The sequence below is a fragment of the Lathyrus oleraceus genome, chromosome 2, assembly GCF_024323335.1.
Source record: "Lathyrus oleraceus cultivar Zhongwan6 chromosome 2, CAAS_Psat_ZW6_1.0, whole genome shotgun sequence".
NCBI lineage: Eukaryota > Viridiplantae > Streptophyta > Magnoliopsida > Fabales > Fabaceae > Lathyrus > Lathyrus oleraceus.
In genome coordinates this window covers 474,094,291-474,118,195 of record NC_066580.1, presented here as the reverse complement: position 1 = coordinate 474,118,195, position 23,905 = coordinate 474,094,291, and the positions used below count along the sequence as shown (strand labels likewise).

Here is a 23,905-nt window from a genome sequence, read left to right as displayed (position 1 = left end):
AGCCTCCGATTCTGATGCCTCCTGTGGAGGGACGACCGTTAATTCTGTACTTGACGGTCCTTGAGGGGTCTATGGAGTGTGTATTGGGGCAGCATGACGAGTCTGGTCGAAAAGAGCATGCCATATACTACCTTAGCAAAAAGTTTATCGACTGTGAAACAAGATATTCACTGCTCGAGAAAACTTGTTGTGCTTTGGTATGGGCTGCTCGCCGACTGAGACAGTATATGCTGGTTCATACCACTTTGTTGATTTCCAAGATGGATCCAATCAAGTACATTTTTGAGAAGCCAGCATTGACCGGACGGGTTGCGAGATGGCAAATGATTTTGACCGAATATGATATACAGTATACCTCTCAGAAAGCAATAAAGGGGAGTGTATTGTCTGATTACCTCGCCCAGCAACCCATTGAGGATTATCAACCGATGAAGTTTGAATTCCCTGATGAGGACATCATGTTTCTCAAATCGAAAGATTGTGAGGAACCAATCCCGGAGGAGGGCCCTGACCCTGAATCCGAATGGATTCTGATGTTTGATGGGGCCGTTAACGTGAATGGTAGCGGTGTTGGTGTTGTTTTGGTTACGCCGAAGGGATCCCACATTCCTTTTGCTGCCCGGCTAACATTTGAGTGCACCAACAACGTGGCTGAATACGAAGCTTGTATCTTGGGGATCGAAGAGGCGATTGATTTGAGGATCAAGAACCTTGTCATTTATGGGGATTCAGCTTTGGTTGTGAACCAGGTTAACGGAAAGTGGTATACGCATCAATCTCATTTAATTCCATACCGGGATTATACGAGGAGATTGTTGACGTTTTTCACCAAGGTGGAATTACACCATGTGCCGAGAGAAGAGAATCCTTTGGCAGATGCTTTGGCTACTTTGGCCGCCTTGATTAAGGTGCAGGGGTGGAATCAGTTCCCTAGCGTTGAGGTGGGACGTCTGGATAGACCGGCTTACGTGTTTGCTGTTGACACAGCGCCTGATGATGAGAAGCTGTGGTATTACGATATTAAACGGTATCTAGAAACCCAGGAGTATCCTGAGGGAGCATCCAAGAAGGATCGAAAGACTCTGAGGAGGTTGGCCATGGTGTTCTATCTGAACAAGGATGGGGTTTTGTACAAGCGGAATTTCGATTGGGTTTTGCTCAGATGTGTTGATGATAAAGAAGCAAGCCAATTGATGAAAGAGGTTCACGAGGGGTCGTTTGGTACCCATGCCAGTGGGAATGCAATGGTGAAGAAATTGTTGCGGGCTGGTTATTACTGGATGACAATGGAGGCCCAGTGTTTCAATTTCGTGCGGAAGTGTCATAAATGCCAGATTTATGCTGATAAGGTGCACGTGCCTCCAAATCCGTTGAGTTTGATGTCATCTCCATGGCCGTTCGCTATGCGGGGCATTGATATGATTGGAAAGATCGAGCCTACGGCTTCGAATGGGCACCGGTTTATATTAGTGGCTATCGATTACTTCACCAAGTGGGTGGAAGTAGCCTCTTATGCGAATGTGACGAAGCAGGTCGTGGCCCGATTCCTCAAAAGAGACATCATTTGCAGATATGGGGTTCCCGAAAGAATCATTACTGATAATGGTTCTAATTTGAACAATAAGATGATGGCAGAACTGTGTCGGGAATTCAAGATTGAGCATCACAATTCTTCTCCTTATCGTCCGAAGATGAATGGGGCGGTCGAGGTGGCTAATAAGAATATTGTGCAGAAAATGGTTGTGACCTATAAAGATTGGCACGAGATGTTGCCATTTGCATTGCATGGGTATCGAACTTCGGTGCATACATCTACTGGGGCAACGCCATTCTCGCTTGTGTATGGAATGGAAGTCGTGTTACCGGTTGAGGTTCAGATTCCCTCTTTGAGAGTCCTGAGGGATGTGAAATTGGAAGAGGCTGAATGGGTAAGGACTCGGTACGAAGAGTTGAGCCTGATTGAGGAAAAGAGGCTGGCGGCCATTTGTCATGGGCAGTTGTACCAGCAGCGAATGAAGCGTGCTTTTGACCGAAAGGTGCGACCTCGGGTATATCATGTGGGAGATATCATGCTGAAAAGAATCCTTCCTCCTCAAAACGATCGTAGGGGCAAGTGGACACCCAATTACGAAGGTCCATTCGTGGTCAAGAAGGTTTTCTCTGGCGGAGCCTTGTTGTTGACGACCATGGATGGCGAGGATTTTCCATCCCCTGTGAATGCGGACACAGTTAAAAAATACTTCGTATAAAGAGACCCGCTGGACGAAAAGAATAAAATAGTCCAGGCAAAAATGGGCATCCCGGCGAACAAAAAAAATGAAGAAAGGTTCGGGCAAAAATTAGGGATAAAAAAAGAAAAAACTGTACACCCGGCAAGTCGAAAACCCCACAAGGGCGGCTTGGGCAAAAAAGGGTATCCCGGTGGGCTGAAAACCCGAAAGGGCGGTCCAGGCAAAAGAGGGATTGAAACGAACAACTGCGTCTAGCATGATCGTTTGTGTTCTGGTTAAGACACGTGGATAATTCCCGGCAGGGATCGGTCGGAAGCGTCTTGTTCAGAAGGCAGAAAGTGCGGAGAGTCTTGAGGACATATGGGGTGTAACCGAGTTGGAACTCGATGAGATCACGGATTCACATTGCCATTAGGATAGATTTTTCCTTTTGTGCGCAATTACCTCTTTTCAGGGATTGCTTCCTATGTACTGCTCAGTTATGAGCCTCACCTTTTTCAATCAATAAAATGCATATTCAGTCAAATAATTTTGTTTTTGTTTTCATAACCGCTTTGATTGCAAAAACATCAGTTTATTTTGATAAGAATCTTTGCATTTTGAGACATGGAGATCCCTTCCAATGCATGTTCATAAGATTGAAAACTTGAAATCTTATTCGGAAGGTTGAGTGACTCAGGTGTTGAAATCTTGGCACGCCTGGGGCACGTTTTTATCTAACGATCTCTTTTGCAGGTGCTGTTAGATATTTTCACTCACTTGCAGGTTATGATGTGAAGCTTTGTGACAAAAGATCCCCGTGGAGTCCAATCAGGGACAAGGGATAGAAGAATGGTGAAAAGACAGCGAGAGAACGTGCGACGATCCTGGAGGATTAATCAAGAAGACTCTTCAAAGTCTGAAGAATTGGAAAGCTGATACCAATTTGAGGAAGTTCGATCTCCGTAGAGTACGGAGAAGTCGAGAATACAAGGTGATGAATCAGAAAAGTCCAGACGAGTCTGAGAGCTCTCAAAAGTGGAAAGCTGACACTGGATTTAGATGTTGAATACCAGGGTTCGACGAGTCGACGGGTGTTCTGTGCCAGGCGTTCCTTATTTCCCCAAGCAGAGTCGGGATTGTTACCTCCCCAGCAGATTCAAGGTCTGTGTCTTTCCTAGCAGGGTCGGGATGGTTATCTCCCTAGCAGGTTTGAGATCGGTGTTTCCTCAGCAGCCAGGCCTGAAGGTTGCTATTTCCCCAGTAGAGGTGTCTGAAGGTTGTTGTTTCCACTAACATGTTAGAGCTTGTTATTTCCCCAACAAGTCGAAGATTGTTGTTTTCCCCGCAGAGTGCGTTGGTAGCTGTTTCCCCATCGAAGTCCCCAAGCGGATCGGGTTCAGTGGAGGTCATACCTGGTGAGGATTGTCCTTTCCCCAGCAGTAGTGCTATTCCCTAGCAGGGTGGAGGTTGAAGTGTTATCGAGTTCCTCAGCGGAGTGCCTCGAGCTCCCCAGAAGAGTCCCTTGAGGGGGATACCTTTTTATGCATTCATCATTTAGAGAAGCATAGCATATTGCATAGTTAATTGCGTAGCATTTCCATGGTTATGGAGCATTACGCTGAAAAAAATCATGCATCATCATTGCAAGCATAAGCTAGTCTCAAGCTGTGGTTACCGTTTGAGATTTGGTTTCGCCGGTTGGTGAAGATGCTACTCAGCCGTGGTTACCGTTTGAGAAGTGGTTTCGCTGGTTGGAAGATCAGCATTAGCATTGCGAGCATCATTTAGTCTTGAGCCGTGGTTACCGCTTGAGAATTGGTTTTGCCGGACGGTGAAGATGTTACTCTGAGGAGTTTAGCATCGTGGCGTTGGGTCAATGGTATTCCCCAGTAGTGCGATACTGGAGGAGATTTCTATCGTGCGAGATAGAAGTTGGAAGATGTTACTCTGAGGAGTTTAACATCATGACGTTGGAGCAACAATGTTCCCTAGTAGTGCGATATTGGAGGAGAATTTTCCGTCGAGCGGAGATGGAAATAAAATCAAAGAACGTTACGCGATCGGCGCGAAAATCGAAGAATGGAGAAAAGGAAGTGTTGCGGCATTTTCTGGAGAATGGGGTTCAAATGGAGATTGGAGTTGAAGATTATATCCGGGATGAGGTCCTCAGGATTGTCTTCTGATCATGTGTCACCTTAGACTTTGGCGAGGCCAACAGAAGTCGTTATGGGTATCTTCGGAGGAAGAAATGCACATGATTACCTTCCTTTCGTGAAGGCATACCCTCTGATATGTCGCCATCAGAGTGGTGTTTTGGTGTTATTTCCGGCATGGCCAGCGGAATTATCACAAGAAAATGGAGAACGGGGTTCAAATGGAGAGAAGGAAGTGTTGGGCATTTTCTGGAGAGCGGGGTTCAAATGGAGAAAGGGAGACACGAGGTGTTTTCTGGAGAATGGGGTTCACAATGACGATCGCGAGTTATCGTCAGGCGACTGGGGTTCAAATGGAGAACGGGGTTCATTGTTTGGCAAACGAGAGTGACAATCGGGGTTCAGATGCGGTGATCGGGGATCATCCGCGCAAATCAAAAAATTCTGGGGTTCAAGAAAAACAAAAAAAATCAATCAAAGAAGTTTGGGGTTCAAGAAAAGGAAAAAGATCAAAGAAGTTTGGGGTTCAAGAAAAGGAAAAAGAGAAAAAGTTTTGGGATTCAAGAAAAGCAAAAAATATAATAATCCCCAGCGGAGCGCAAATTGTTCGTTTGTTCTTGGTATTCAATCACTCTTCACCCTGATCATCTGAAAGCCGAGGCTATTCACATCGACAGGTTCACAGTGGATTGAATAGGGGCAGCTGTAACACCTTAAAATTTGCCCTCCTCTTCTTGGGACTAGTTTAGCATATTGCATTTCATTTTGTAGGACATTAGGCATTTGCATATTGCATATTATGTGATAATAAGAAAGTCATCCTCCTAAGTCTTTCTCAGAAGATAGAGAGGTTAAGAGATTCATGCCTGAGGGTCTTATTGAATTGATGATCAATCATCTGAGGGTTGCTCTTCAATTAGGGTTTTATTGGTTCCTCAAGGAGGTTGAGTATTATTTTGATTGCAAGGGTACATCATCATCATCATGGTTATTGTCATCTGTAAGGGGTTCATTGTTCATGCTCAGGTTCCTTAGGATTAGGGTTTTGACCTCTGGTCAATCCTAATCAGTTGCATTCTTCCAATCAGTGATTTTCAAGGAGATGAGGTATTCTATGGAGAGTGGGATCACATGATCATCCTATTGAGTTTATATGAGCCAAGGTTCATTTTGAAGCCAATTCCTCAAGTGGTTGAGGCTCAAGCTGATCAGAGCACTTCTAAGTCATCTGTCAACCAGAAAGTCAACAGAAAGTCAACTGAGGGTTAGGAGGTGGAGAAATGAGTTTCAACATCTCATTCATGTTCAAAAGAGGTTCATTTGTCATTATAAACACATATCTTGAAGAATTTGAGGTCAGATCAAAAGTTTCCAAAAATGGAAAGTGACCTGTAATTGAAAGTTTCCAAAAATGGAAAGATTTTGGTTCAAATTCAACTTGATTTTACATCATCAAGGAAGCTTCAAATGGATTTTTGTCCAACATGAAAGTGTAAGATCTTTCTCTCCCATTTCCAAAAAGTCCAAGATCATGAGCATCTGATGGATGGTTGAGGAGATATGATCAAATCATTGCCAAGTGTGCTTGAAACTTCGAAAGGCCATAACTTTTGAACCAAAGCTCCAAATTGAGTGCCTCTTTTTGCACTTTGCTCCTTGTGACATGTATTTTCCAAATCATTCATGGCATTGCATGAAATTTCATCATATAATCATTTGCTTATTCATGACCATTTTGGAGGGAAAATTGCAAATTTGAATTTGGTGCATCATGGGAACAAAATACCATTGCCAACATGTGCATGAAGTGATTTTAAGTGAATTTGATCATCCATTTGCTACTGTTCACGTGTACATTTGCATGGCACCACCAATTTTCCAAAATTTGTCATACACCTTATTTTTGCCTAATCCTAATTAACTCATGACTAATTGTGATTTGGATGTGATTAGTAGAGCATATATAAGGCAAACCCTAACAGAATTGTTCATAATCACCAATTCTAGATCTAGATCTCATTTTCCCTCCAAAACTTCTCTCATCTCAAATTCAAATTTTCTCCACACAACCACATATTTTCTTGATAGATCCATCATCCTCATGACATTTGGAGCATGATTCATCCATTTTTTGTGGAATTTGAGCAAGGTTTGAAGCATGTCAAGCATATGAACACATCAATGGCAAGTGCAAATTGAGCTAGATCCAAGCATCTCCAAGCCTCAATTCATTCACAGAGCTTCGTAACAAGAGTTAAGGAGTAGATTCACACACTTTGGAGGCCTTGAACTCACTGTTTTGATCACTGTCATTCCAGGTTTGTCCAATTTCGAATCTCATAATTCTTGACTTTATGCACATGATTAGATAGGCCTTTGCATGTTGGTGATTCTGATATAAGTTTCACGAAATTTGGATGAAAAACGAAGAAGTTATGTGGATTTAAAGTTTGTAGATCCATTCTTATTTCCTTCGATTCTTAAAATATATGTGGATTTAGGCCTAAATAATGTTGGATTCATGATCTACATGTCAAGACGAGTCGAATGATGTATAAATTTGCAAATTCTGGAAAAAAGTTTGCCATGCGCTACAGTAACAACCACCGTCTTCACGAAGAAGACGGTGTTTTCCTCCTTGCCTGGTTGTGGGAGCCGCCGCCTGCAACTAGCAGTGCTGGCGCTAGGGTTTTGTCCCTGTAGATGCCACATGTGTTTCCTGTTGGCCTTTCTATTGGCCTCGCTGCTTTGACCTCGTCCACGTTTGCATTGACCGGTGACTGGACACGCCACTTCATTAATGAAACTGCATCGTTTTAGCCAGTAACACGCTTCGATTCCCAGCTCCATCATTTTGGTATTTTATTTTTGTTTAGCGCATTTTTGATCTGCACCGGGTTCGATTCCTGCCAGAACCATATTTTCAAATTAATTCCCATCTTTGCCTTTCCCTCCAATTTCATCTTACATTTTCTTCATTTTTATTTCATTTTTTATGCCAACTTTGAAAAATCATATCAATTTGAAATTTGATCCAATTTAATCCATTCTTTTTGCTAAATGTTCACATGAGTGTCTATTATTTTTTGGTGGTAATTTCATGATTTTATCACTTCTGGAATTTGAATTGTGACTGGTTGATTGATCATATGTGCAAAATGTGACATGCTTCATTCTTTCTATTGTGAAATGCTCAATAATGATCCAATTTCCATGAAATTTTGTATGATGATTCCTAACATGATACTTGACATTTGAGGCTTGGTTTGGTATTTTTCTCATGTTCCATCTTTGTTTTATACACATAAACTTATGGTGTGACAATGTGTGTCACACAATTTGATGTCATACTTGTGCATTTTTATTTCTAGGTCAATTGAGCTCTGTTGATTCTAATTTTTGGCATGATGATTATGTTTGACATTTTGTATGCTCATAAAATTTTTCATGATTGTTTGAGTAATTTCTGTTTTAATATGGAATTTTCATTCTTGATGTCCAATTGTGTGCTTTGAAATTGCCTTTGCCATATCTTGCTCATGAGATGACTTTGCTTGATGCTTTTGACTTGGTCCTTTTTAGGACATGTTCTTTATTGAATAAATGTGCTTCATGTGGAATATTGGTTTCTGTTTTGACTTCTTGCTTTGCCTTTGACCCTAGTCTTTGCACTAGTGGTTTGAACTCACAATTTGAGCTTTGTATTTCAGGTCCAAGCTATTAGTCCTAATGATTGATGTTGATCTCATGACTTGAGATGCAAATTTGCTTTGTCCACTAACATTTGTTGTATTGTAGGTTCCTTGGAGATGAACTCACTTGAGTTGTCTACTTGTTGACTTACATGTTGTGCATATTGGTTGTAACACTGTTGACTGTTTGTTTGGTTTGTCTGAATGTGAATATTGACTTGTTTGACTTTTTTACAGGTACTTTAGTAGCTCTAACTCATTGCTTGAGTTGCTTTGCTTGTGGTTGGCATACCACTTAGGTAATGACCTCTAACTCCATGTAGTCTGGAAGACCTGCTATCTTTGGCAGGCACCTGTCTGAAGCCCTCCTTAAGAGGCAATGCTTGTGACTGTTTATATTTGTGCCATGCACTTCAAGTCCTCCTAAGTGAAGAGGCAATTGGCAGATAGAAGGGATTTGCAATCAATCCCCTGCTATTCAGTTGAGTCTTTCGTCTTGCTCGCACTACGTGCTGATGCATTTTGAATGAACACCCAAGATCTTGTACAGTGTCAGTCAAGTAGAGCAGGGTCCCTCATTCTGGACCCCCATGTTTTCATTGATTGAAGCTCACCCAGGCCCGGGTTAAGAGCTATGAGGTCCAACCCTCATTACCTTTCATCTGCTCACCCTGACGGTCAATGTCAATGGTTAAGAGCCTCAGACACCCTTTCCAGTGTTGGCTTGTTTATCGAGGTTGATATGACCCCTTGACTAAAGCCCAGCCTTGTATGAGCCGCTTGTGTGCATATAGCGTGTGATACCTGTTCACCTGTGTTGCTTACTTGCTGTGTGATTGACTTGCTGCCTGTGCGAGTTAGATTTTGATTCAGATACCTTAACCTAGGACTATTGTGGATTGCATGACAACTATTAGGCTCGAGTCAGTCTCCCTTTTAGTTTGTTATTTCCCGGTCTCTGGTTAGGAGAAAGTTTCTCCCCTGTTAAGGGGAACTACGTCGCCCTGATCCTCATACCAGATGAGGTACGTAGGCAGGAGATCGTGCGAGATCTCTCCGGGCAACCCTTTTCTTTTTTGCGTGTGTTTTGCTTGACAGCTATCAGGTCCGAGTTCCCGACTCCCTTTTAGTTTGTTTGTTTCTTTTGACGTCTCAGCGTCTCTTTGAGTTTGTGTGACAGCTATTAGGCTCGAGTTCCAGACTCCCTATTAGCTTGTCTGTTTGATAACCTTTTTGTGTGTGTTAGGAGTTGGATGTAAGACCAACTATTGGCATTTCGTTTCCTATTTGTTGTGTGCTTGGAGTCTGATGTAAGTCCAACCATTGGCATTCGGTTTCCCGTTTTTTTTGTTTTGTGTGGAGTTGGATGTAAGTCCATTGATTGGCATTCCATTTCCTATTGTGTGTTCCTTTTGACGTCTCAGCGTCTTTGTGTTGTGTTTTGTTTCGGCGTGCGTTAGCCGAACTACGGTAGCTCTGATTCTCATTCCAGATGAGATACGTAGGCATAGGATGCAATATCCTATCGATCCCGTTCCCATTTCCCCGAACTACGTCGACTCTGATGTTTGTTTCTGACAAACTACGTAGGCCCAGGATGCGACATCCTGCCGAGTCCCCTTCCTCCGTCTTCCTTCACCTGATTTATTATTCCAGTGTGTGTGCATTCTTTGAGCAGTTATTTAGCAACCTTATTCTATTCTTCTGAGCGTGGATCCCGTCGAGTACGACGGACGTGAGGGGTGCTAATACCTTCCCCTTGCGTAACCGACTCCCGATCCTTGCAATCTCCGGTCGTAAGACCATTTCCTTTCCAGGTTTACTTCGAGCGTTTCCTTTCCCTCCTTTGGGATAAATAACGCACGGTGGCGGCTCTGTTTGTCTTTTCCTGCCGGTTGTTTTTCGCGGATGCGACACATGGCTGATTCGCCCAAAAGAGGCGGTGAAAAATTCTATTTCCAGCAACACAAGTTTCATCTGGCGTAAATGCTGGCAATGTCTCCATAATTGCAACAGTTCCCGATGCATATGTTTTAAGTGCCCATAAAAACCGTGACAATTCTTTGTATGAATCCTCCCAGTTGCCGAATATCTGTTTAACAACCTTTGTCCTTGTAATCCACGCTTTCTTGTAAGAGGGAGTATAATTATATCGTGTGACGATATGAGATATTATTATACTCACCTTCACTGACAGGTCTTTGTTAACAAGCGGAAAAATGTCTTGACATATCAATTCAATGCTTAATTTTCGGTGATCCTGTACAACATTAGTGGCAATGCAACTGTGAGGTGAGTCTGTAGGAGCTATCTCCCAATATTTACTTCTCTTCCTGTGAGATGCAGCCAACCAGAACTTGCAAAGGATGTTACGACATTCAATGACATACCTTCTCGAATTAGTGCGTTTCAAGGTGAAATCAGCAGAGTTATCCATGTGAAATTTTTTGATAGCTCGCACACATTCTTCTTTAGTGCGAAACATGTCCCTCACTTTTAAATCACCCTATGACCGCGAATATGGGTTGTAAAAAACACAGTCGGATATGTCATCGTCATGCAAGTTCATGTTTGTCATATGTTGAGGCGGATTATATACATGGCTTGGAGCTAATGGCGTTGGATGGTCGTCATCTTCAATGTTGTTGTTCAACATATGATCGACTTATGTCTCAGTTTCTTCTTCTTCATCAACAACGTTGACTTCTACTTCTGCTTCTAGTTCAGTTTCATCTGAGTCTTCTGAATCAAATTCATCAGATTCAACTTGATTAGTTATCTGAGATTGTTGAGATGATATACTTTGTTGGAGATTAATATATAACTCAATAGAGTTGCAACCATAATGTTCGTGACTAACAAACATATATTCGACATCTTCATCGTCTCGCACCTTTAGTGGGTAAAATTTACATTAATTGTTTTCGAAATAAATTGGATTCTGGTACGTGATTTGTGACACAAGACAAGATCCTAGACAAGATTCTATTTGTTTTTTCAAATGTAATAAATTTGAATTTCTCTTGATTGTAAATCGGATAGTATCGGTGTTTCAAAAACTAAACTCATATACATCTCATTCGTATGTCTCACCGTTGCACTGAGCATTGATAATACATTTGGGTGCAGATGACATAGTAAGATAATGAAGTTGTGTAGGTTTGACAATGAATTTGTGTTGGTTTCAGTAAGAGTATGAATTTATGTTGGTTTGAGTAAGAGTATAAGTTTGTGTTGGTATGAGGAAGAGTATTAATAGAAGAACGTGACATGACCATGCATGCAAAAGCTAGCGCCATTCCATTTGGCGCCTCCTTTGGAATTTTCAACATTTCCTCGATGCACCATTCACACCTATGTCGCCCTCCATTCGTCCTGGTCGCCCTCCAATAACTCAAACACAGCCCAACTACTCTAGCATGGGTCACAAATTCAACTATAGCGGTAGCGTTTCATTACATACATAAGACTACACGAATTTGTCTGAATATCTTAGGCAATCTCCTGCAGGTGGTGGCGATGTTCCTGGGCCCTCAAATCCTCAAACACATGGGGTGAATCATCAACGTGGGTTAGGGTCACATGTTCGGGTAGCTAGGGGATGTGGTACCAGAGGTCCGTTAGGTCATCCCCGTCAACGACATTAGTCTTTCTGGTTATCGTATGTAAACGCAAATTAATATTAATATCAATTGGTCCGATTTCGACTTTTATCTATAATGTACATTGTTTTTCAAAAAAATACACAACACACAAATGTGTCAGATCAATTGGCGTCTCCTTTAAAACTAACACACATTCGCCAATTGGATTGACAACTCTGGGTACATAAATCAATCCAATTGATGCCAACTTTTTAATTTAGAGAGGCAGACATCAATTCATGTGGCGCCACTTCTTAAAAGTGGAGTAGTTTAAAAATTAAATTGAAAAGTAGATTATTTTACAAATATTTTTGAAAAAGTGGGTTGAGTAAAAAATTCACAATTTTAACTCACGCATTAAATCAATATATAACTTATTTCTTTTTAGTATCACCTATGTGATATGTATATACTCACAATTATATATATATATATATATATATATATATATATATATATATATATATATATATATATATATAAAATAAAAATTAAATATTTTTAATAATTTAATTGTTTTAATGGACAGATAGTGTAAATTTTTTGTTATTAACAACACATATTAATTAAGTTCTATCTTAAAACGGTTGAATATGATATATCACACATTAAACAGTTGTGATTTTGTTTAATATAAGTGTATATAACTTTTACATTAAGTGTGCATGTGCCTCAATCTCAAAAAAAAAAAAATTGATAAAAAACCTCTTATACTAATATCTTAGAAACCGCCAGCTAAGGATGTTCACATTCAGATACTTTCTAGTTGCGCGTCCAAGTGGACCCTAACCCAACCTGTTTCCAAAGTCGACGCACGTACCAAACTTTCTCCACGCGCCACTCGTGTCTCAACCACTCTACAGCTCACCCTACGTCATATCTTTGACCTAAAAACCCTTCACACTCCCACGCGCCTCCCTACGAGAGTAGCAGTACTATTTCTCTTATTGCAGTCCAAAGAATCCTTTCACACCAACGGCTACTTCTCATTACAAAATGCAACGCGACAATGACATATATCCAAAGTAACCTTTTCTTTCCTTTATAGCCACCCAAATAATAATTTTATTCATTTTCTAATTTTCTAATTTTCTAATCCAAATCCATACATAACATAAATATCATCACACTATTATAAATTTATTTATTCTCAACATTTTAAGTGTTCTAGCAACACAAGGAGCCACCAACAACATACATATTTCATCCTCTTCAACTACAACCTCGTTTTCTTCAAAAAAACCCTACAACCTCGTACCTTGCATTTACATATGGATTGTTTGGTGATGCCAGTTTCATTGATCCGGAGAAGATCCACAGGCTCACGGTTCGGTTACAAGCCACTAACCGATGATGAGTTGGATCAACAAGATTCCGACAGCCGGGTGACAGTGGTGGTCGGAAAAGAGAGAAAGGTGTTCCTTGTCGACCCTATCATATTACAAGAGATTCCGTTTCAGGTTTTGATGGATATCTCTATGAAGAAGAATCCAGAAGAGACAGAGAAGAATCATTTTCGTTTCACATCAAGTCATCATGATGAGAGAGTTATCTTCGTGGATGTTGATGATATTTTGTTTGAACACATGTTGTGGCTTATGTATAATGATGCATCTTCTTTGTTTAAGCTCAATTTGAAAGATATTGTTGATTTCTATACTCACGAGGATATGTAATTGTAATAATCTAAATTACAGAGTATTTTCACCCACAACAGAGGTATTGTATTATGTTAAATTTTCTATTTATGTTCATACTTTAATGTTATACTTAAACAATAGTTGATTTTAGATCTTTCTTTATTCAATTTTTGTTTTCACTGCTAGGTTTATTTGCACTCAAATTAAATGACTCGTCTAATGTGATTTACTTTGAAGAGAAAAAAGAGAAGAATTCCATTGTTGATTTTTTGTTTTTTTTTTGTTTTTTTTTTCCTTTGGTTGAAAACTACTCTAAAGAGTAAAATCAATTTATTCATGGCCCTGGATGTAGCTGTTTGGCCAAGTTTTCAGCCTTTGGTGGAGTAGTCGGTGATGGAAAATGACATTATTATACATCGTGGGAGGTGTGATCAAGAATAGAAAAGAGAGATGAAAAATGACTCAATGTGGCATGTGTTTCACTATTGCCTAAGTCAGTCCTTTTTAAATAAGTATGTGTTTGATTATTAAGTGAAAATAATTGACTTCGAGCAAATTATCTACAAAATTGATTTTAATTAAAAGTGAGTTAAAAATAAAGTAATTTATATTTGAATAGATTATTATAAAAGTTAAATAGTAAATTTCAATGTAATTTTAATTTGGATAAATCTTAATTTTAAGTATAATCAATTGTTAAAAATTTAATCAATTCTCCTCAAGAATAACCAAACATGTGAAAATCTATTATACAGATTTAGAATAAATTTTGGATGTTCTAAACGTGAAACCAATGTTCCAAATCTATTATACACATGTTAAAAAGAAGATAAATTGATAATAACATACGAAATTTGTTCACCCAATTCGATCAAACCTATCTATTTTTTATGGGGTGTCACATCTCAAAAAACACGATCTTTTGCGAGACGTTCGCACGCTCGTGGAAATGATGTTCGAACAAAGTCGTCATCAAACTTTATTTATTCTAATGAAGGAAAGAGAAAATATAGATAAAACCCTTAAAAAAAAGAAAATGGTCGTCGCAACCAAATTCAAGTTCGGGAGTCGGTTACACAAGGAGAATGTATTAACATCTCTCACGTTCGTTGTACTCAAGGGAACCTCTTAGTTAGATTTGTGATAGAGTGTTAACTAATGTCAATTATTATCTTCTACTTATTGAGCGAGAAAAGAGAAAGGGAAAATATTTTTTTATTAAAGGGATATTTTTTAACATTAATGTTTAAGATTTCTCAATCCTACTCCTACGTATCTTCAGGTGCTATGGAGAACCCAAGGCTACGTAGTTCTGCTCTGAAAAACTACTAGGTTGATTGCTTTTAAGGAGTGATCCTTTAAACATAGCGAGTGACTAAATATTTACTTGTTGCTCGCTCTTAGAGGCTGAAGTATTTGTCTATTTCACGTCAATATGGATAAATCATAATTGTTTATGAAAATATTTTCGAAAGCGTGCAAGGGCGGAAAACAAGTTTGATTTGTTGAGTATTTTGTTGGATGACGATTAATTAAATGGCCGAGTAAAACTACTCGTATCCAAGTAATCGAGAAGAAGAATAAAAGACTCTATATCGTCTCCCTTTTCATCCTTAATTACAAAAGGATTTAGACAAGGTTAATGTATTTTGGACGGACGATAAATACTTGAATGACCTAGTAAGGCTACTCGTATCTAAGTACTTGGGGAAGAGAATATAAGCCTTTAGACCACCTCCTTTTTCGTCCAAGTTTATTACAAAAATGAATTTGGCTTAAGTTTGATTATGAAAGAGATTTGAAGTGAATCAGATTAGAAGTTTTTTAACATATGACAATTGCTTGAATGATCGAGTAAGACAACTCGTATCCAAACAATTGAGGAGAGAAATCGAAGGCTAAGACCATCTTCGTTTTCACCCTTTTTGAAACGATGTTTTTAGTATAATTAAGTAATTTGAATTTGATTAGAAAAAAGGCACTCGATGCTTGATCGAGGTATTTATTATTTGCATTTGAACTGAAAATCAGATGAAATGATTTGAATGTTTTGAAAATGATGGAGAAGTGGATAGTGGAAATGGTTTTGATTTGTGAAAATTACTTGATGTTGGATCGATTATTTGTTTTTTTGTTCTTTTCTAAAAATGTTGATTTAAATCTTGAGTTTAACGATCAACTAATACAATAAAATAAATGAAAGATATAAACTTATTACACATAATGAAAGATATAAACTTATTACACATCACAAGAACGAGGATATAATGTGTCAAATGGAGATATTGTACAATAATTAACAATACAAGCTCAATAAGCAACTATAAATAAAAGATCTCGTTGTAAGAAGTCCAAGAGAAAGCCAAGAGACTCTGAATAAAATCAGAAATTTGAAATACATTATTTAGCGTTGTGTTAAGCAATCCTAAAGTAATTCATGTAGGAATCACCATATCTGAGATCGGTCAATAAACTCTAGCGTTTAAGCAGTTTCTGAAGTTAAATTGCATTTTTAATTCCGAAATTGCAATGCAAAAAATAAAGGCAACAACCAAATTGTTGTACATATTACAAAACTTATTTACAATGCTCAAAACTAACAACAAAATCACATAATGCCAAATGGACCAAAACATATTAGTCCAAAGAAAATGTAAACTTGTTAAATCAAATAAACAATAAATTATTAAATCAAATTAACTACTTAATAAATTCTAATTATTTTGATTAAAAAAACAAAAATAAAAGAAAATAAAATGAATAAAAATCGAGTCTAAAAATGCTAAAAAAATTAAAATGAATGCACTAAAATGATTAGCGTGAAATATACTTCTGAAAATCAGACAAGTTTTGATCAAATTTTGAAATAAAAAATGATCGGTTAAAAGGCTCCAGCTGATCAGAGTGCGACCGAAAAAGTAGTCGAAAAAAATAAAACGAGTACGCCAGGTTAAACCACGTGAACCGTAGATTAATAATATTGACGTTTGCAAGTTCGATTTTGAAATTTTTCGCCCGTTAATTCGACGTATATTTAAAAATTGATTCAATCGGTTTGTTTGTAAATCTGAAAAAATATTTCGAGTGATGCTATGATGAGTAGATAATATAGATGTCTTATAAACACATTGGTTTACTGACTGAAAAATTGCAAGTAGACAATCAGATGGAACGATTATGAACATGTCATCAAGACCATATAAAATGTCAGAATTCCCGACTTTTCATCTAAACCATGACGAATGCTTTTGACTTAAAGAATGTGTGATAAAATGGAACGATATGTTATGCTAATACAAGTAAAAACTTAGGAAAAAATTTAGGGTATGACAAGGGGGATAACATCTGTCCAATTTATTATACTTCAAGAATTATTACTAGAGATTTCAAATGAATTACCAGAAAATAGCCTTTCAAGTTTCCAAGAACAAACCTTATTTTCTACCAAAGTATTTTCTAATCTCTTAAATACTCAATATATGAATCCCATAAATTCTAGGTGTTTAAAAGTGTTCCCAATATCCTTATATACCTCCAAATGTTTTATAATTATTATCCTTCAATCCTAAGAATCTCCATTTGTCTCTCTGAGTTTCTCTCACGAGGAATTTACCTCAACTATTAGTGTACGCTTCTCGTGTGAGACTTGTGCCAAGAAAAGGGATAGAAATGCTCATACCTAGAAAAAGGATAAAAAATCCTTTTAAACATCTTAAGAGTGGGGAACAATCTGTTTCCCTGAAACACGTCATGTTTAAAAAACTAGCATGAATACACTATGTTCCTTACAAATGCACTACATTTTCAAACACATTGCGTTCCTTTCAAACACAATGCATTCTTATGAACGTAATCATGAGGTTCTTAAGATATTATAACATAATTCTCCAACTTGACTTTAAAGATGATAATGAGTTCAATTTAATCATCAACCACCTTGTCGATTTGTCTAAAACTTGAATTATTTTTCAGCAATCTTGATCAAGTTCAAGCTATGGTTGAACCTTGATCTTGAGACTTGAATGCACTTGCATCTAACCACTTTTACATGCTTTATAGTACTCTTAGAAGCAAACAAGCATGATTCTTCATCAATGAATTCCTTTTAACATTCATTGGATTCAAACATCTTTGACTCCCATTGATTTTGAATGTTTCCTTGAAGGTTTATATTTTGAGCCTTGTAACTTTTCAGCCACATTCAAAGCATAACAACCAATGTCAGTATAACCATATACCTAAGATGGTATAATTTCACTTTTTACACTATCACGAGTAAAATGATAATCAGGAGGCACTATAAATTTTTATTCACCAGAACTAGAATAAAGAGCCTTGATTTCCTCATTATCCCTAGTCTCCTTAGGAAAAACCTCCACATCAAATTGAGTCTTCTTCACCATAGTTTATTATTATTTCACCTCCAGTTCTTTAATTTTCCTCTTATTAATGGCCTCACCAAAAGTAAAAACCGTAATTATGATGACACTCCAGAAATTCGATCTTCTTGTTGGTTATTATTTGCTCTTTAATGAGATTTAGAGGAGTATGAGGTATTTCATAATAAAAATTCTCCAAGTTGAAGGTCTTGCTTACTGTGGTGCTTGCTGCTAGACTTGTTATCTTTGAGCGGCTCATCTCACTTTGGAAGGATTTTGAGACGACGCTCCATCGTTGATCTCAATCTGCATTTGCTCCACAACATCGTTTCCTATCCTTGCAGCGTTTTCCAAGGATTCCTCATCCTTAACATCGAAGCCAATGTGCTCTAAGACTTTCTTTATCAAGTGACCATATGGAAACCACATAATCCTTTTTCTCTAGTTCCTCATCATGTGATGGATCACTACGTTGGCCCAAATTGTTTCAATTTTGTTGGACAATAACCATGTTACATCAACATCAACTTTTAATAATTTGCATGAGTATGTCTAAGACAAGAATCCTAGTATTAGATACCATTTTATAAACTATTAAAAATAAAATTTAATTATCCGCAAAACAAACCAACCTAAATGATCGTCATAGATAAACATAGGAGCATCAAAAATTGGTACTCTAATTGGTCTTTGAAGATCAATAACTTTTCCTTCTTTTATATAGTCGTACACTTACGGTGTGTCAAGTTTTTGAAACTGATTCCGGGGACCATTTCGATATTTAGTTTCTATTATTATGTCGTCTATACTAAGACTCCCCCTTTCCCGATATCATTTTATGCAAAATACCCAAAGTCTTGGAAATCTCACTGAACCAATAAACGAAATTAAATTTTATTTCTATGTCGATTACAATAACCACAAAGCGATAGTTGGACATGTGCCACATCGAGCTCTGAAAGACTATGTTATCCCCATGAATGAGGAACCTCATTTGAGCATAACATGTACTATTGTGGAATGCTAATAATTTTTACTTAAAGCCCTCTTTGTTGTCCATGGTACAACATAACCAATTTTTTGGGTGCAACCATATTCGTAAAATTCCGCGACACTTTAAAGATAGATGGAGTAAGTAGCAAAGCAATCCTGCTTAGAATTTTCCCATTTTCCCATTTTCCCTTAGGAATAGAACCAAAGAATGGATACAGTCCCTCATATTGAATTACATTAAGATATGGAATGAGCTTAAGGAAGTATTCCTCGCTCGATATTTCTCGCCGAGAAAAATGACACAGTTGAGCAACTGAATAACTTGCTTTAGGAAAGAAGATTTGAATCAGTCTTTGAAGCATGGGAACAATATAAGGAGTTGTAAGGTCATGCATCCACCATGGATTAGAAAAATGGCTTATAATCCATACTTTTTATAACGGTCTTCTATATTCTACGAGAATGATATTAGATGATGCTGAGGGAGGGGCCTTAATGAAGAAGGATCACGATGAGGCATATGCCTTATCGAGGACATGGCGCAGAACCACTATCAGTGATGAAGTGAACGAAGCTCTATTGAGAGAGCACTTCATAAAGGAAGCCTATATAAGTTGAGCGTATAAGACCATATTAATGCCAAAATTGATGACATGTTTTCAAAATTCGACAAATTTAGTGTAATCGTGATAGCCTCTACAACCCTATCTATGAGATATGCGGAGTAAATGGTCATACTGCTACAAACTGCTAGATGATCCTATTAGAGGATATGGTAAGGATAGTGTTAACTATGGTATCAATAACTAATGAGGGAACCCTTATTCCAACACCTATAATCCTAAATAGAGATATCATCCTAATTTTTCTTATAAAAATAATCATCCATAGCTTGTAGCAAATCCTATTCCTCCAAGTTTCTAAGTACATATGCTAGGAAACACCCATGTGAAGTCCAATATGGAAGTAATGAGGTAAAATTTCTTCAAATGTCAGACCAAGCAGAATATCGAATTCAAAAACCAAAGTTTACATATTAGTGAAGTACTAAATAAGCTAGCATCCAAAGTAAACTCCATAGCCACACACAACAAGATGTTGGAGACTCACATCTCCCAAGTGGAATAACCTTAAGCTTCACCATTTATCCCTCTGAGATCCCTTCTAGAGAAACCTGGATCTAATCCAATGAGACACCTTAATGTTGTTATGCTAAGAAGTGGTAATGAATTGAAAGTTTATGGTGAGAATGATGAAAATAAGGATGAAGTAAATGAGGGTGGGAAAACATAACCTATGAAGAAGGTTATTGTAAAGGAAGATAAGGAAGCACCTTATGGTTCTACTCTAGCCTATAAACCACCAAATTCATTTTCGCAAAGGTTTATGAAGGTCAAGATAGAGGCAAAATTTACGGGGTTTATTGAGTTGCTGAAAAAGATCCACATTAACATTCCATTCATACACGCTCTATCTCAAATTCCTTTTTATGAAAAATTTCTTAAGGGACTCATATCAAACAAGCGTAAATTGGAAGACCATGAGATAATGGTGCTGACGGCAGACTGCAATGCCATAATAAAAAAACAAGTTGATGCCCGAGCTTAAGAATTCAAGGAGTTTTCTAATTCCTTATGTTTAATCAGAACGATGAGTTTTGAGAGATCATTATGTTATTTATGGGAAAATATTAGCTTGATTCGTCTATAAGTTTGTTAAAAACTTGGGAAACTCCTTGAATTCTTAAGCTCGGGAAAAAAGGGAAAAAAATGCATGTAGAAAAAAATAATAGAAAAAAGGGCAGTAAAACACAACTACGCTTACTAAGTTGGGTAACCCTTGTATGTTTATTCAACCTAAAGGAAAGTTGATCTGCAATGCCTAGAAAAAACTTATGAGTTTGCTTGTCCTCAAACTTAGATGACCCTTACCCGATTGTCCTTCTAAAAATATATGCGTTCCATAATGAAAAAGGTTTCTCAACTAAAAAATACTACATAAATTGAAATTGTTCCAAATTATAGAAAAATGCCTTGATTTTGATCGTCATTGTGTTTTGTAAGGAAAATGGTAAGAATGAAGATTTATAATCAAGATTTTGGTGAGGTTTGTATATCTTAGGGACACTCTAGTAAGCATTTTTATAATAATATTTAGTATGAACAAAGTACCGAATGATCTAGGTTTAAGATAAATGAATCATTTTTTTTGTGAGTACTCATACATGATTTCATTGGAGTTTTTTTTGAAAAACCTGCTTTGTCCTCTTTGTTTCTTTGATAGTTAAATTGCTTGAGGACAAGCAATGATTCAAGTATGGGAGAATTTGAGCAGCGGTAATTTGATTGTTTTTTACGTGTGTTTTATTGTTAATTTATAATAGTTTGATCTATATTTTGTTATTTTTACTAATGTATATTTATTCTTATTTGTTTTCATGTGTTTTAGATAAAAAAAATAACAAGACAAGGGAAATTGGATTGAAACTGGGACATAATGGACTTCATAGAAGGAGATGTTCATAGAACAAACGAAGCCCATTATGGCTAGGATGTAATGGTTATCACTTGACATAATAGGCGCAATTCTTCCCCTTTTCCAAATCAGTCTTCCATATAAAAATTAGGACATTACAATCTGATTGTAACGGGCATTACGACTGTAATGAGTGGATCACCAACCTCTGGTTTTGTTTTTAATTGGCTATTTTCACTTTCCTCTATAATCCTTACTATTTTGATTGTTTCATTTCATCATTAAAGGCTAATTTACATGAATTTAATTCATTATTAATGGGATGAGGCCTATATAAAGCCATGTAACTTAGAGAAAAAGATACCAAGTTATTCTATATACTAGTTCTCTCAAGCTTTAGTTTTTTTTTTATTTTGTATTTTTACATTCTGAAAGTGTTGTTGTTGTGATTTTGTTAAAGTCTCCTTAGATAAAAAAAAATTATATCAAGTTACACTGCATTCCAGATTTTTAATTCTAGTATTACTTTAAGAATATACTTGTGTAAGAACAAGATTTGGTTATGCATATGGCCTTTAGTTTTGATGATAACAATATATTGTTTCTTAGAAAACAATTTTGTACCCTAATGGTTTTGTCTAGTGTGTAGCTTTTGCTAACAGGTTCTGATTCAGAAGATTTAGTGTGTGACGTCTTCAGATTCTGGACTCAACATACTTTGACTCTGAAGAGATACAAAAGTGCTTTACAAGATTATGTCAAGTCCTGGAACGCTCTTAAACAACAGTTCTTATGAACGTTTGTGCTAAAGCTTCTGACTGTGACTCTGATAGAAGAGCCTATGAAGATTTATCAAGCTCTCAAGAATCTGTGTTCTCAAGTTCTGAAGACACTGAAGACCAAGTTCTGAAGACTATGAAGACCAGGTTCTGAGGAACTGTGTCAAGACTCTGAAGACCAAGGTTCTGAAGTCTCTCTCAACCAGACTCTTGAACATTCTAAACATGCTTCAACAATATTTATTCAGAATCCTATGAATATTAGAAGATAAGATCAAAAGGTTTTACATAAGGAAACTAGTACATAATACAAGATCAAATATTCCTTCCACTATGCTAATTTTGGGGGCTAAGGGTTGTACTATTATACCATTTTCCTCCCATTTTAGGGGCTAAGGGTTTTACGTAAGGATTGTACTATTGTACCATTTTCCTCCCATTTTACAAGTCGTTATGCAAGGATATAACTGCACTTCATTATTCCAATTCTATCCTCCAACGGATCTTTTGATTTCCTATATATAGGAGACTTGGAAGAATGAAGAGGTTGCTAATTCTCACGAAGCTAATTTACGTGACAATACACAACACTTTTGCTAAACTGAATATTATACTTGTGTATAGAGAAAAGAAAACACACATAGAACTTTTGTTTGTTATTGTGTGATAAACACTTTGTACTTAAGTTTGTGTAATCTGCTTTCTTAGAAGCAATCTTGTAAACACATTTCTTGTAATCTCATTGATTGAGTTTGTATTCTTGAGTGACTAAGATATAGTTAGAATTACTCGAGAAGATATTGACAGTTAGTCTTTGTATGTCTGTAATCAGCTGATTATAGTGGATTACGTCCTTGTGTATAAGGCAAAATCACCTTGGTGGGTGAACTAGAGTAACTTAGTTAATAGTAAACCAGGATAAAAATAATTGTGTTCATTTATTTTTGTTCTTGTTCTATCTTTGAGAGTTTTAGGTACAGAAAAGTTTTGGTCTTGGAAACCTAATTCAAACCACCCCTTTCTTGTGTTTGTTGCCATCTTTAATTGGCATCAGAGTTCTAGTTCTGTTATTGATAAGATTATCAAACACTTAACCGTGTTAGATATAGATCCAGTTTATGAAACACAATGGTTGCTATCCCACCTCCAATTGCTCTTGTAGTTGATAGAGACCACTATAACGCTAAACCTCATGTTTTATATGGAGAAAAATTTGATTACTAGAAAGATAGAATAGAAAGCTTCTTTCTAGGTCATGACGTAGATCTATAGGATATAATAGTTGATAGCTACATACGTCCTGTAGATGCTAGTGGAAACAAAATAGACAAACGAGTGATGACGGGACAACAAAAGAAGGATTACAAAAATCATCACAAAGCTAGAACTATATTGTTGAAATTTATTGCATACACTGAGTATGAAAAGATTACCAATAGAGATACTGCAAAGTCCATATTTGATTCTCTGAGGATGACTCATGAAGGCAACACTCAAGTCAAAGAAACCAAGGCACTTGCCTTAATTCAAAAATGTGAAGCATTTAGGATGGAAGACAATGAAATTGTTGAGAACATGTTCTCAAGGTTTCAAACTCTTATTGTAGGACTGAAGGTTCTGGGCAATGGGTATTCTATTGCTAATCACATGAAGAAGATCATCATAAGTCTACCTAGAAGATCATCCATGAAATTGAGCTTGAAGAAGATGAGCCCAAGACAAAGAGTAAATATATTTCTATGAAGTTTTTGGGAAAGTCTGAAAAGACTAAAGCTCTTCAAGTAGAAGAAGATGAAGATTATGAAGAAGATTAAGAAGAAGAAGATGATTTATCTCTTCTTTCCAGAAGAGTGAATCAACTCTAGAAGAAAAGACAAGGAAAGTTCAGAGACTCCATAAGGACGTGTGGACATTCTAGGTCTACATCTGGGCAAAAG

At 37.3% G+C, this 23,905-nt stretch overlaps 1 protein-coding gene across 1 annotated transcript; it reads left to right on the top strand.

The window, feature by feature from the left end:
* The first annotated feature begins 12,779 nt into the window (after positions 1 to 12,779).
* On the top strand, positions 12,780 to 13,446 carry LOC127120527 (auxin-responsive protein SAUR77). Its single transcript, XM_051050982.1, has one exon. It carries the CDS (start codon positions 12,974 to 12,976, stop codon positions 13,376 to 13,378), a length of 405 nt encoding a protein of 134 aa, XP_050906939.1. The 5' UTR covers positions 12,780 to 12,973; the 3' UTR covers positions 13,379 to 13,446.
* The last annotated feature ends 10,459 nt before the right edge of the window (positions 13,447 to 23,905 follow it).